General features: G+C 38.9%; 1 protein-coding gene across 5 annotated transcripts in view; it reads left to right on the top strand.

The window, feature by feature from the left end:
- The window catches only part of ATAD2B (ATPase family AAA domain containing 2B), a 129,429-nt gene that overhangs the window by 98,817 nt on the left and 14,643 nt on the right, over positions 1 to 15,969 (top strand). For all 5 annotated transcript variants that reach the window (XM_079791804.1, XM_079791803.1, XM_079791806.1 and 2 more), the window contains 2 exons: positions 2,388 to 2,547; positions 13,937 to 14,059. In XM_079791804.1, the coding sequence (XP_079647930.1) occupies positions 2,388 to 2,547; positions 13,937 to 14,059 (283 nt within the window). The remainder of the gene's footprint in view (positions 1 to 2,387; positions 2,548 to 13,936; positions 14,060 to 15,969) is intronic.

Below are 15,969 nucleotides of genomic sequence, written 5' to 3'. Positions count from 1 at the left end.
CACTCCTGACAAGTCTGAAAATACCTATTTTTTTCCCCCAAATAAAAGGACTATCTATAATTTTATTTACATACTAGAGGCCCGGTGCATGAAATTCGTGCACTGGGGTAGAGGGGAGGGTCCCTCAGCCCGGCCTGTGCCCTCTTGCAGTTTGGGAGCCCTCGGGGGATGTCCGACTGATGGCTTAGGTCCTCTCTCCCAGGGGGAGCGGGCCTAAGCCGTCAGTCGGACATCCTTAGCACTGCCGCTGCGCTCGCCAGCTGTGAGCCCGGCTTCTGGCTAAGCGGTGCCCCCCTGTGGGAGTGCACTGACCACCAGGGGGCAGCTCCTGCATTGAGCGTCTGCCCCCACGTGGTCAGTGCATGTCATAGCGACTGGTCATTCTGCCATTCGGTCGATTTGCTTATTAGCCTTTTATTATACAGTATAGGATTTATCTACAATACATAGTTTTATCCATTTGATCCTTTCAGCAGCCTTGCAAAGGTCCTTTTGTTGCAAATGAGGAAACTGTGGCACTTTGGCAAGTGATACAGGCAAGACTCAAAGTTTTAAAAAAATTTAAAGCTCACATTCTTTACATGACCTTACAGCTACCGTTTTTATCTTTTCCCACTGGAATGACAGGACTTGCCAGACTTGCTTTTGTAATTAATGCATACCATTTTATATTTGTGGAGCAGTTTTTTTTTCCCTTATAGTGTTTTCAGATAATCTTAAATCTATCAGTCCACTTTAAGATTGTTTTAAGTATTTTTATTTCAAATTGGATATGGGACTCTGACACTTAATTTTTTTTCCCTGACACTTAATTGATAAGGGATTGCCCCAAGTTAGCTTACCATGCTGGGAGTAAACAATTTTGCCTTTTCCAGGGAAAACTTTTTCTTCCTAACCGGAAGAGATTGTCAGATTTCAAATGCTATCTATACTAGAATAAAGTTTATAAATGATGGTTTGGCAGTGAAAGGGGATAGAAAATGCTAGTGAGATGAAACTTTTATTTAAGTGCTATATTTTCTCTAGCTTCCTTTTATGTTGTTTCTTCTCACTTTCATTCTACTACTGGTTCTTTGTCTGCTTTTAAAGCTGAAAAAGTAGGGATCTCTTGGAAGAATAGAGAAGGGAACCAAGATAGCCTTTAGATAACCTAAAAACATAAATTTCTATTCAAATAATGAATGTGAGATATCTAAAACTTTCAAAGCAAACTGCAGAAAACACAAGAGTTTAGAAAATGAGTGTTGAATTTAAAATTAAGCATAGGAAAAAAAATAAGCATAGGTAGTAATATGAATTTGTATAGTGCTTTATGGTTTACAAAACATTTCTGTCATGCACAAAAGGTATGCCAAGTGCATGGAATCCAACTAATACCTTCGGAACCTATTGCTTGTTCAGTATAGCTTTACTACCTCCCTAGAAGGAGATTGACTGGCGTTTCACCTCATTGAGGGTGAAAAATAAAAACATGCACACACACCTACCTAAAATTTAAAAAAAAATGTGTATGTGCATATATATAGATATATATGCATATATGTGTGCATATATGTAAGTTTTTTAAAATCAAGGCATCAATGACATCTGCAATGGGAGGAAACTTGCTTATAGTTTCTGAGAGCAGAAATCACTGTCCCAGAATGTGGTCCTGGACTAATTAGACATTTGCAAGACTGCTTTTATAATAGACCTAATTACTTGATTTGAGATTTGCATTGGGGAAGGCAATAGATTTGTAAGTTGGTAGAACTTTCTTATTGGTCAAGAGATATAAAACATATAATTTATTGGGCACATAGAGCAAAATGTGTTTTTTTGCTTGTAGATTTATTTATATTTAGAGACAAGTTCAGCAAATCTTTTACTAGTCATGAAAACATTGCTTTTTTTTTGTTATATAATTAAGTCAAAGTGTTTGTAATGACTCCAAAGGAGCAGAAAACACTTTCCATGAAACGATTCACCCTACAGAAAGAATTTTTTTGTTTTGTTTAAAAAACAACAAATTATTTCTTTTTATTTTCCTTTAAAAGCTTTTTCTTGAGGTAACATTTATTGATGCTTTATCAGTGCTTTTACCTGTACATTCTCTTCTCAGGAATGGCCAAAGGATTAAAAAAAAAGCTGACACAATTGGTTTCATAGTTCAAGATGAGAACATTTCAGAGTTGATTTAGATATGACTTGAAACTGAAGCTTTCATGGAAAGTATGACATAGTAACTTTAGAAACATAAAGTGCTCTATACTTTTATCCTTATCTAATTATTTCTTAGATATGTAGATTTAATTTTTAAATAATTACTTGATTTTCTTTTGTGTTTTTATGAGTAGATATATGACATACCATAAGTAATTTTTATTAAAATATTCTATTTGTTTTAGGTTTCAGATTATCTTGAAGTAATCAAGGAACCAATGGATTTATCAACAATAATAACTAAAATTGATAAGCATAATTACCTGACTTCGAAGGATTTCCTGAAAGATATTGACCTCATCTGTAGCAATGCTTTAGAATACAATCCAGATAAGGACCCAGGAGGTAAGGACACATTGGGCTGGGTTCACTTTGGTGATAGAGAAGGTAGTTTAAAGTTTAAATACTAATGTTTCAAACAGATTAGTTCATTTTGATGACATTATTGTATTTAGTTCCTTTTGGTGAGGAATTAATATACTTAAATTATTAACTTATTAAATTAAATGTACTTAATTTAGATGATTTTATTATCCTATGTATTATGTTAAGGGTTTAGTTTCATCATTTACCTTTCACTTTCTATACTTAGATTTCTATTTTGTTTAGATAAAATGGAAAACTGATTGAGAATTTAATTAAAAATGTATTATTTAGTCAACATCACTAGTGCTGATAAACACTGGGAATTTTGAATTTGTGGCAGCTCATTATAGGATATGTTTACATATCAAAAGACCTCTTTAGGTAGACATTATCTGTTCTATAGATTGTAGATATTTTTATGTGATTTTATTGTTTTACTCCAAATCCCACCCTGTATTCAAGTCAGTCCCAACTCTTTCAGTGCTCTCCAGGGAAGACTGCCAGGAACATATCTGTAGTTATACAAATGGATGTCAAAGGGAAATATATGTCATGGTGAACCTTGTAGGATTTGCCATTTGCGTTAGTGATTTAGGGGAGGAATTAAAGAAGAAGGACTTTGCAGTGGATTGGACGCTTTTAGGAAGTGGGGATAATTTTGTGATTCGATATTTTAAGAACCTGGAAGGCAAGAAGAATGGAGCAAGGCTAAAGCTGTGATGGGTAAAGAAGCAGCAGTCATTCATATTATCCAGTATAGAATTTTTTTGGGTTATTTTTGTGATTAGAGCAATATGCTTTTGTCCTAATCACAAAAAAGTGTGATTAGGACAAAAATAAGCATAAATTATGTTGTATCCAAACTATAAGGTACCAAGAACTACTGAAAACGATGGGCTATATAAAATCTACCAAAGATTGTCTGACCTAAAACACAGGATATCACCCACATGGACAGGAAGAACCAAGTCCAGTTCCTGATCTAGGGTATAGCACTATGTGCCTCTGTGTTCACACTAACTTATATATAGGTTCTTCAGGGAACAGGGTTTATTTTTTTTTTTAATTTTATTTTTGAGGGCTTAAGATATACTTTACACTGCCAAAATACTACTTGCTTTTGAGTAAAGAGCAAGAGTTAAGAGATGGTTTTAGAAAAACAAATCAAAGAGTTAAGAGATGGTTTTAGAAAAACAAATCGAAGAGTTAAGAGATGGTTTTAGAAAAAATTAAAATCTTTTTACCAAACCTGTAAAATTCCTCCATTAGAAATAAATAATATTAGCAGTTTGTTGTACATATTTCATTATTAAACAAACAGAAATAAGCAAGTGTAGAATATGGGTATTATCTTGTGTGTGTTTAAGAACTATACATTATATATAAATCTGCAACCTAAAGGGTGGCCTCTTTGTTTAGACATCATTATGGGATGGTCTTGTTTTTATCTTGATCCATCGTGGTCACAGAGTAATCCTTTCTGATATTGGTTAAATTTGTTTATGTTTGACTTGAGTAGACCAAGGCCTAGCTCAGTGATGGCGAACCTATGACACGCGTGTCAGCACTGACATGTGTAGCGATTTCTGATGACACGCAGCCGCTGAGGCGGCCGCATGCCGAGGATGAAACACTTGCTGCTCCTAAGGATGAAACATTTGCGAAATAATGTTTTTTCCTCAAAGTGACACACTACCCGAGTTATGCTCAGTTTTTTGGCGAAGTTTGACACACCAAGCTCAAAAGGTTGCCCATCACTGACCTAGCTGATAGTGCCAGGCCAGCTCCCAGCTGACAAGGGCCAGTATTCTTTTTTTTTCACTCTAGTGAGAATTCTGTTTCTTTAACAGATGATATACATGTAAGATGCTTTCTATGTTTTAAAAATTAATTTTTGTTTCAGTTATCTAAAGATATTTAGAATACAGTTTTGCTCTCTGTGTGTATTTAAGGGCAGTGGTTCTCAACTCAGGCCACATGTTAGAATGACTTGGATTTCTCATTTCCACATGACATTGTTTTTTTGGGGGGGCTAAATTTAGACCATAATAAAGCACATATCCTAATTCCAAGAGGCAGAATAAAATTTTATATAGGTGCACTTGGTATCTCATCGTTCTTAAGCTTTCTATTATTTGTTTAGTTTCTTTTTTACTTTCTATTAAATATATCACATAAAAATTTATGAAGATAAAAACAAAGAAGAAAATTAAAGTTACCTCTCCCCTTCCCTGCCTCCCTCTCCCTCACTCTCTTTTTCACACTCATTATATATGGAATGCATGCATGCATATTTTTACTAAAATGAAAATGTAATTTTTGCAAACTTAGTCATTCATATAATATTTGGTGAAAAGTTTATGAATTTTATATATTTCTACTGCATTATTTAAATCATACAGACGTGCTATAATAGCTAATACCCTATTGTTGGATATACTAGATTCTTTTAGATTTTTCCTGTGATTATAAGATTGATAGATATCTTTATATTATAATTTTGTACACATCCCTAATTATTTCCTTAGAATAAATTTCTTAAAGTGAAATTTTTGAATTCAAAAAAGATGTATCTTTTGTAGGTCATTTAATCTTGAATCTTGAATTTTTCTCACAATTTCCCACTTCTACCAGCAGTAACACGGCAACTATTAGCGAAAATAGCAGTTTTCTTCAGTGTAGATGGATCTGCAGCAGGCTGCAGTTTGGGTAGTGAAGAATGGGCTGATGTCAGCCTCACTTGATTCCCTTGCTGGGTCCTTGGTGAGGGTACAACCTTCACAGTTGCTGTATGGTTGCCTTGAGCAGTATGTGAGAGCACTGGAGTGCCTACACCCTTAGCCTGTCAGTTCCAAAATAAGACACAAAGGTTGCTGAAACTGTGTAGTAGGTAATGAGAGCTTGTGCTTTAGGCTTTAATCCCAGATCTATTGCCTAGTTCTTTAACTTGATCAAGTTAAATCCTGTAAATTTTTGTTCCTTATCTGCAAAATAGGGATAATTATAGTACTTTATGAAATCACCATTTTCATATGGTTCAACCTAAATATGCTAAGCCCTTAGCATAGTGCCTGGGATGTGGTAAGTGTTCCATAAAGGTTGGTTCCTATTTTTATCCTCATTATCATCATTGTTGTTTAAATTGGACTTTAATTTTTATAAATTGGTTTCTTAGTGGATATTGCATACTTGCATTAGAGTGACCCTTTATACTTTATTCTCATTCCATTCCTTGAACCATATTTAAAATTCATTCCTATTTTGGAACAAAAATTTGGGACTGATAGTGAAAAATGAATTTGAGTGGTTAGAGAAAGCCAGTTGAGAAGATCAATCCAAATATTTTCCCCTGTGTAACTTAATTATAACCACATTGAAATAATATTCCTCTTAAGAAAGAAGCAATGGTTTCTGGTACATAACAACCTTTTACTACAGAATGCAGTTGTATAATGAAAAAATATGGCTCTCTCAGAGTTGACATGGTACACTTGTAACTTTACTCCTTCACTGTTTTAGATGCAAAAATTCAAAAAGCATGATTTGGTTCTGTTCAGATTATTTCATATCTATAGTCAAGAGACTTTTTTTTTTCTTCCCATAGCAATGGAACCACTTGTTATGTATTAGAAAAACAACCTCAGGGTCTGTTGTGTAGCAAGTGGAAATTACATGAATGTTGTATTACTTTTACAAGCTCCCAAGAGTATTTGAAAGCTTACAGTGTTCTGTTTTGCCGAATAGTTAGCCATTTGGGAAAACAACAAGCATATACATAGAAGACAAAAGCCAACCTTTTGAAAGCTATCTATGTTACCTAAGTGTTCACCCAGATTCTCTCCCTTGAGGATGATGTGGACAGAAATGAAATATGTTGGCCAGAGAATTTTAATTTGTAGGTTCTAAGTGTGACCAGTATGAAATATTAGACCATAATTATCCTATGTAATAAAGGGGTAATATGCAAATTAACCCTCAGATCCTCACATAAGATGGCTGCCGCCATGGTCAAAGATGGCTGCTACAAGATGGCAGGCAAGGGAGGGTAGTTTTGAGTGATCAGGCCAGCAGGGGAGGGCAATTAGGGGTGACCGGGCCAGCAGGGGAGAGCAGTTGGGGACAACCAGGCCAGCAGGGGAGTAGTTAGGCATTGATCAGGCTGGCAGGGGAGTGATTAGGGGGTGATCAGGCTGGCAGGCAGGTGAGCGGTTGGGAGCCAGCAGTCCCTGATTGTGAGTGGGACATCCCCCGAGGGGTCCCATATTGGAGAGGGTGCAGGCTGGGCTGAGGGACCCTCCCCCCCAGTGTACGAATTTTATGCACCAGGCCTCTAGTTATCTTATACTAGTAGATGTGATATATGATGTTTAACTATTTTTCATTCTTTGTCTATGGCATCCCTTCTCTAGCCCTCAAGCACATATCATTATTTAGCTAATTTTGCTGGAATTTTAGCCCTAATCTTGTAGTCTTCTCAAAATCTTCTATTTTGGACCAATTACTTAGGAATAAAGTCTACAGATTCACCCTAGCTTTTGGAGCCCTCTATGGGCTGTGCTTCAGCTAAACTCATTCATATTTTCTTTAGTATTTGTAAGTACCATGTACTAGTTACTGAGCTGGATGCTTACAAAATAAAGATGAATATGAAAGTCTTGCCTTTTGATATAGAGATATTCAGATCACTAAATAACTACTGAATAATTACTATGTGACAGACATTATGCTATGTCATGGTATTAGTTTGCTAGGGCTTCTATAACAAAATATCACAGGTGGCTTAAACAATAGATATTTATTTTCTCATAGGTCTGGAGGCTTAATGTCCAAAATCAAGATGTGTGCAATTTTGTTTTTCCTGAGACCTCTCTCCTTCGCTTGTTGTGTCCTCACATGTTCTTTTCTTTGTGTGCATGCACCCTTGAGTATCCAAATTTCCTCCTCTTATAAGGACACAAATCAGATTGGATTAGGGCCCATTCATATGACGACCTTTTACCTTAATTATCTCTTTGAAGGCTCTATTCCAAATACAGTCACATTGTGAGGTACTGGGGTTTAGAGTTTCAACATACGGCTTTTTTGGGAGGCGGGGGCGAATGGGGACACAATTTAGCCCATAACCATCCCTGCTATCTAAAAACTCACTATTTTATAGTAATGACAAATATATAACTACTGATAATTATAATAGAAAGACTATTAAGGTATATATAAAGATAGCATCGAGTTGGCAGTTACGAATTTTGTCTTGAGGTGGCAGCAGATGACTGTAATGCAGTTTCATAAGTCTATTGGAAATATGCACACAGTGTGAGTGGAGTACAAAGATGAAGACACTGTCTGGAGATGAATGGATTAGGAGGGGCATTCATCCTAGGTTGAGAGACGAAGTATATAAGTAGGGTACAAAGGTATAGAAGAGGTAATATAGCTGGATAATGGAGTGCCTGTGGAGGAATGGTGGGAAATTCATCCACTTCCCTATCAGCTTGAAAATATAATTACTTCTAAGAATGTTCATTGTAGTTTCCTGTTAATCGTAGCTAAAATTTGAAGCAACTTAAAATATTCAACAGTAGAACAATAGTTCTGAAAATTAAGGTGCACCCTACTTTGGATTACTACACAACCACTTAAATTTGGTTTTCAAAGAATGAAGAAAAGAAAAACACAACAAAATATGTGAAAAAACAAGTTTGAAAACATTGGATATCAGGAAACAAAGTAAAGTGATTCCCAAAAGATGAGAAACTAACAAGTTGAGCACTATAGTTGCCTGGAAAGTTTCCAGACTGTGGCATGGGAAGAAATAACCTAGGCAGAGCCTAGAATTCATCCTTAATAAAAGAGACAGAGCTGGGAATATAAGGAGGCCAAAGTAGGCAAAGTTTTCAAGGCAAATTACCAGAAAGAAGAAAGCTGTGTGGAGAGAGCACTTTGGAGATCTGCAGAAGATCCTCCTCCAGGCACGAGTTAAACTCTGATCAGTGTACACATGTGAGGAAACTACCCAAGATGAGAGAAAGAAAAGGGATGTTTTTTGAAGTTCACCCGGGCTGGCAATAGTACAGCAAATAGTTAGAGCTAGTAGGCCAACAAGGAGATCAAATCTATAATGTAAAAGCGTAATATGCTAATTAGACCGGACATCCTTCCTAACTACCTTCTGGATGAAGCCGTGGCTGCAAGGGAAGCCCGGGACTTGGGTGCCTGTCAGTGGCCAGAGGGAAGCCCGGGTCCTGGTTGCCGGAGGGAAGCCCGGGTCCTGGGTGCCAGAGGGAAGCTGGTGCCAGCACTGGGTGAAGGAAGGCCTACTCTTGCATGAATTTTGTGCATCGGCCCTCTAGTTAGTTAAAAAAAAAAATACAATCCAAAAGAAGCAAAAAGAAAGAAAGAAAAGGGGAATAAGTAACCAAATTGATAATCACATAAATGACATTAACAATAAATGGTCTAGACACATCCAAGATGGTGGCAGAGTAGATGGATGTTATACTCACCTTTTCCCAGGGCCAAACTGTAATTATAGTTAAAACATAGAATAAGCAACCTGAATAACCAACTGAAGACTAGCTGCAGAGAAGTCTTATCAAGGATTTACAGAAGAAGCCATATTGAGACTGGTAGGAAGGGTGGAGCTATGAAAAGGACTGGTTCTGCTCCCATTGGCAGCAGCTGAGATACTGGAGGGCTATCTCAGCTGCAAAGATTCCCCTGAGGGAGCATGGGGTCTCAACCCAAGCCGGGCTCCCCAGCCCAGAGCACCAGAGTTGGGAAGAGGTAGCCAGGTAACATCTGGCTGTGAAAATCATTTGGGATTCTGTTTGCCAGGGACAGACAGCAATCTGCTAGAGACATAGGCATCCTCTTAAAAAACTCAAGCACAAAATTTCATATGCAGCCATCACCCCGGGCTTTGGCAGAGGAAAGGCAAAGTGGACTAGAGTCACATGAGGAGATACTGGGGTATGTGGCTTTGGGGAGAGAGCTGAAGGGACAGCTGTCAGGACCCCTGTGCCTACTCCCTCTCCCACACCACAGGCACCAGAAAATTGGACAATCTGGACAAAATGGGTACATTCCTAGAAACATAATTTTCTAAAACCGAATCAGGGAGAATTAGAAAATCTGAATAGACACATTACAACTAGTGAAACCGAAGCAGCAATAAAAAACTCCTAAGCAGCCGAAACCGGTTTGGCTCAGTGGATAGAGCGTCGGCCTGCGGACTCAAGGGTCCCAGGTTCGATTCCGGTCAAGGGCATGTACCTTGGTTGCAGGCACATCCCCAGTAGGGGGTGTGCAAGAGGCAGCTGATCGATGTTTCTCTCTCATCGATGTTTCTAACTCTCTATCCCTCTCTCTTCCTCTCTGTAAAAACAAACAAACAAACAAAAAAACTCCTAAGCAGCAAAAGTCCTGGACTAGATGGCTTCACAGTTCAATTTTACTAAACATTCAAAGAAGAACTAACACCTGTCCTTCTCAAAGTATTCCAAAAAATTCGAGGAGGGAAGAGTCCTAAACTCTTTTTACAAGGCCAGCCTTATCCTAATTCTAAAACCAGATAAAATCACTACAAAGAAAATTATAGGCCAATATCCCTGATGAACATAGATGCTAAAATCATCAACAAAATATTAGTAAACCAGATCCAGTAGTATGTTAAAAAAATCATACACCATGATCAAGTGGGATTTATTCTTAGGATGCAAGGTTGGTAAAGTATTTGCAAATCAATAAACATGGTTCACCACATAAACAAAATGAAGGGTAAAAGCACATGATCATATCAATAAATGCAGAAAAGCATTTGATAAAAGCCAGTACCCTGGCTGCTTGGCGCCTGCGTACGCAAATTAACCCGCCATCTTTGTTGGGTTAATTTGCAGACTCCTGTTTGGCTGGTGGGCGTCGTGAAAGTACGGTCAATTTGCATCTTACTCTTTTATTAGTGTAGATAGTACTGCAATCAGACAAGAAGGAGAAATAAAAGGCATCCAAATTGGAAGGAAGGAGTAAAACTGTCATTATTTGTAGATAACATGATACTATATATAGAACACTATTGTCTGTGGCTGCTTTTATGCTACAAGGGCAACTTTGAGTACTTGCCAGAGATCTTATGGCCTGTGAAATCAAGATATTTACTCTGGCCCTATACAGAAAAACTTGCTGATGCCTGGCCTAGACATCCCAAATAAAGGCAGAGATGATCACATTGTATAAAAAAAGCAAAGACCCCACCATATGCTGCTTAGTGTGTCAGTGTAGGAGACTGACACACCACCTGCTGTGCCAATGAGGCTCCTTTACAAGAAACCCACTTTAACCTTTTGCACTCGGATGTCAAGTGTGACTCGACACGGTTAGCATCGGTAGCAGCTTGAGAAAAAAGCAAGCGAGTGTAAAGGGTTAAATATAAAGCTACAAAGAGGTTAAAAGAGAAGTACAAAGAAGATATATTCTAATACCAATCAAAGGAAAGCTGGTATCCTATCTAATAAAAGGGTAATATGCAAATTGACTATCACTCCAACACACAAGATGGCTGCCCCCATGTGATCAAAGATGGCCTCTCTTATGTGGACACAAGATGGCCACCACAAGATGGCCAGCAGGGGAGAGCAGTTAGGGGTGACCAGGTCAGCAGGGGAGGGCAGTTAGGGGTGACTGGGCCAGCAGGGGAGGGCAGTTGGGGGCAACCATGCCTGCAGGGGAGGGCAGTTGGGGGGGCCAGGCCTGCAGGGGAGGGCAGTTGGGGGGACCAGGTCTGCAGGGGAGGGTAGTTAGGGCTGACCAGGCCAGCAAGGGAGGGCAGTTGGGGGTGACCAGGCCTGCAGGGGAGGACAGTTGGGGGCGACCAGACCTGCAGGGGAGGGCAGTTAGGGGCAATCGGGCTGGCAGGGGAGCAGTTAGGTGTCGATCAGGCTGGCAGGGAAGTGGTTAGGGGGTAATCAGGCTGGCAGGCAGAAGCAGTTAGGGGCAATCAGGCTGGCAGGAAGGCGAGCGGTTGGGAGCCAGCAGTCCTGGATTGTGAGAGGGCAGTCGGGCATCCCTCAAGGGGTCCCAGATTGGAGAGGGTGCAGGCTGGGCTGAGGGACACCCTCCCACCCCCTTGCACGAATTTCGTGCACCGGGCCTCTAGTGGTTATATAAATACCAATGTAGATTTCAGACCAAAGAATATTTTCTGGGATAAAGAGGATTATTTCATAATCATCAAATAGACATAACAGGTGCAAACATTTGTGCCTCTGATAACAGAGCCTTAAACTTTATTAAGCAAAAACTGACAAAACTGCAAAGAGATATATAGAGAGAGACAATTAAACACTGATGTCTTTTGAAGATGCTCATTTAGGTCATGTAATTTTCCTCCTCAGATATTTTCAATGACTTTTCATTGCTCTTAGGATAAAATCTGAAAGCCTTTAAATATGACCAGATTCCTGTTTGCCTCTTGCTTATTGTGTTCTAAGTACACAGGGTATCTTTTATTTTCTTGAAATATCTGAGATCTTTTTACTCCAGAACTTTCTCACATAGTATTTTTTCTGAACCTGCCCCTGGTTATTCTCTGCTCTGTCAGTGGCTGCTCCAATGTATGCTCATCTCAGCTTAAATGCCACTATTTCAGAGAGTCTCTTCCTGACCTGTCCAATCTCAGTTAGCACCCACACCAATACCCTGTAGGTTTTTATCGTAGCTGTTACGCAGGGTTTTGTGGTGGGAGTGGGGGTGGTGTTTATATGTGTGTCTGAGAGATTACTTGGTTAATGCCTCCTTTCTGTACTAGTCCGAAAAGCTCTTGGAAAATGGAGAAATGTCTGCTTTGTTCACCACTGTGTAGCCGTCACATGATTTAGTTCCTGGTACAGTTGATAGTATTTATTGAATGAATGTTTAGAGAAATGTATGGAAGGAAATACACCAGTGGTTGCCTTTTGAGTACTGCATGTTTGTTTTGTAAGATTTCCATAATGAACTATGACCTTCTAATAAGAAAATTATCCTATATAATAAAAGGGTAATATGCAAATAGACCAAATGTTGGAACGACCGGTTGCTATGATGCGCACTGACCACCAGGGGGCAGACGCCCAATGCAGGAGCTGCCCCCTGGTGGTTAGTGTGCTCCCACAGGGGGAGCGCCGTTCAGCCACTAGCCAGGCTGAAGGCTGGCAAGTGCAGCAGCCCTCCTCCACCACCGCAGTGCTAAGGATGTCCATCAGTCGAACATCCCCCAAGGGCTCCCGGTCTGCGAAAGGGCGCAGGACGGGCTGAGGAGACCCCCCCCCCCCCCCCCCCGCACAAATGTCGTGCACCAGGCCTCTAGTAAAGAAAATGTCTTTATACTTTTTGTTTTTACTAGAGAGGAAAAGGCAGATGTTGTTTTGAGATTTTGGGTTCTAGTTTTTGATACTGTTACAAAATAAGTGTCTTTGCTATATTTACTTGGCTTTTAATATCTCAGAGCTACAAGCTCTAGGTGGCACTGTTTACATTGTTTTGCTTATGAATGAGGACTTCCGGATTAGTGTAAAACTGAGAACCTCCTTTTAGTACCAGTTTTAGGTATAGCTTACTACAGGGTAGTATGTACTTTTCTCCTGGATCTACCTACAATTTTTATACCATCTTACATTCTTTAACTTAGAGTGTCTTGCTGTATTTGTCTATTTCTGTCGCAGTTTTTAAAGGTCACCCTTACTTAGGGTTATTATATTCTCCAGTACAGTTTTGACCAGTTTCACTTAAAATTATGTAAGAATATCTGAATTCTCAGTATCCATCTACAGCAGGGGTGGGAAATGATTTTTCTGCCAAGGGCCATTTGGATATTTACAACATCATTCTTGGGCCATACAAAATTATCAGTTTAAAAAATTAGCCTGCTATATTTGCTCAAACATTTAATTAACTCACCCGAATGCCTCAGCAGGGCCAGACCAAGTGATTTTGCAGGCCATACACGGCCTGCAGGCCGGATGTTCCCCACTCCTGATAAGGGAACGCTGGTGCTGGGCATATGGTGAATACCCTAAATCTTTTAAAAATTTTTACTGAAAATCATACATTTCAAAGTCAAATATGTAAAATGAAGCCTTATATCTTTGAGGCAATGACTTGTTAAATAGGCTTAGTACTTTGAAATTCTAAAAGTATGGTTTTCAGAGAATTATCAACTTGATTGAGTAACTTATTATGTTTATATTTTACTCATCATTTATATAAACTTCTCACCTGGAAATGCTTTTTACACTGTTATTTAAATGTTCGTATTTCTTCTCTTTTTAAAATGCCCTTATTTAATGTTATTTCATTTGTACATGTAATAAATGTATACCAACTTTTTTAACAGATAAAATAATTAGACACAGGGCTTGTACCCTGAAGGACACTGCGCATGCCATCATTGCAGCTGAACTGGATCCAGAATTTAATAAACTCTGTGAAGAAATTAAGGAAGCAAGAATAAAAAGAGGTAAGCTATAGTAATGAACTTGCTGCTAAAGATGAGTCATTGACTATCTCTGAATGTTGTTTCTTTAGGGTTCCTGATATTGCGGAAAAAAATTTATTTTGAGGCACAGTTTTTACTTAATTTCTGATACTGATATGTGTCATGCAAATTCTCAGATATTTAAAAACTTCCTGTGAAAGTTTTAGTGCAACAGCGCAAATTGCTGAAACAAAGTGCTTTGTACTGAAATTTCTTTTGCAAGAATTTATCTTTGTTAATTATTTTATTTATTTATTTTTAAAAATATATTTTATTGATTTTTTTACAGAGAGGAAGGGAGAGGGATAGAGAGTTAGAAACATCGATGAGAGAGAAACATCGATCAGCCGCCTCCTGCACACTCCCGACTGGGGATGTGCCCGCAACCAAGGTACATGCCCTTGACCGGAATCGAACCTGGGACCCTTCAGTCCGCAGGCCGACGCTCTATCCACTGAGCCAAACCGGTTTCGGCTGTTAATTATTGATTTCTGTTCTTAATGGTTTTCATACCTGAAGAGGGTTTATTTTTCATGAGTTTATACCCAATACTGGTACTTTTTGTCCTATTGAAGTTTATGGACAATTTTGTTAATATAAACAAGAATTAGCGAATGTGATTTTTTCATTCACTAAAAAATCCTGTCTTTGAGGAACTCACACTTCAGTCGGAGAAAGAGTGAAATGTAAAACAAATGAAGTGCAGTGTGGTATATGCACTTGTTGAAGTGTGTTCACAGCACAGGGCCAAGACCTCCGGGTAGGGGACCAGGCATTTTGATCAGAGTTTGGGGAAGGAAATAGGAGTGTTGTCTCTAGTGGAGTAGGGAAAGGTGGCGGTGACAGAGGAGGAGGAGGTATTTTTAAGCACAGCAAACAGTAGCTTGTATGAAGGCACAGAGATGTGAAATCATGTGGTTTATTAGAAGAACTGCAAACTGTTTGGTATTGCTGAAGATGTACAGAGTTGTGAGAATTAGAGCTCAAGAGGTAGGCTGGGTCCAGGGCACTGAAATAATGAAGCAGCTTTTCTTCTTTTCCCTTAGAGGCCTTTCCTGGCCACCTAATCTCATTAAGCCCTGGTCATCATTAGCACTTGGCATTTTGTTGTTGTTGTTGTCTCTCCCCTCCTTATTTAGTGCTGGGAATGTCATGCTTATAGCTCTACTGCAGTCCCCAGAGCTGTGTCTGATATGCAACAGGTTATAAATACTTGAATGAATTGTTGCCATGCTGAGGATCTTGGACTTTATCCTATAGACCAGTGTTTTTCAAAATGGTGTGTCTGTTACCTACATTGGCTTGGTCCTAGTAAATTAAATTCTCAGAGTAGTAAGGTTGAGAGCTCAGCACTTGAACAACTATTCAAGAGATTTCTTTATACACTAAAGTTTGAGAACCATTGCCATAGTCAGTAGGAGTCATTGAAGTATTTTAAGCAGCGGAATGAATTGGTAAATTGCTTTGGCAGCAGGAAATAGCAAGGGCTCAGTGTGGAGGGTAGGGAGATGAGAGACCAGTTAAGAAACTGTTGGAGCCAGTTTAGAAAACAGTTTGACAGTTCTAAAAAGTTAAACATAACATTTACCATATGACCCAGTGATTCTACTCCTAGGAATCTACTCTAGAGCAGTGAAAACATATGTCCACATAAAGACTTATACACGAATGTTCATAGCAGCATTATTCACAGCAACTAAAATCTGGAAACAACCCAAATGTCTGTCAGCTGGTGAATGGGTAAGCAAAATAGGGTGTGTCATACAATGGCATACTGCTCAGCCATAAAAAAGAACAAAGTACTGATACGTAATACAACATAGGTGAACTACAGAAACATTTGTTAAGTGAAACAGTCCAGTCAGAAAAGACCACATATTGTATGATTCCAT

Source organism: Cnephaeus nilssonii (assembly GCF_951640355.1).
Source record: "Cnephaeus nilssonii genome assembly, chromosome: 15".
Classification (NCBI taxonomy): domain Eukaryota; kingdom Metazoa; phylum Chordata; class Mammalia; order Chiroptera; family Vespertilionidae; genus Cnephaeus; species Cnephaeus nilssonii.
This window is presented reverse-complemented; position numbering and strand designations above follow the sequence as displayed.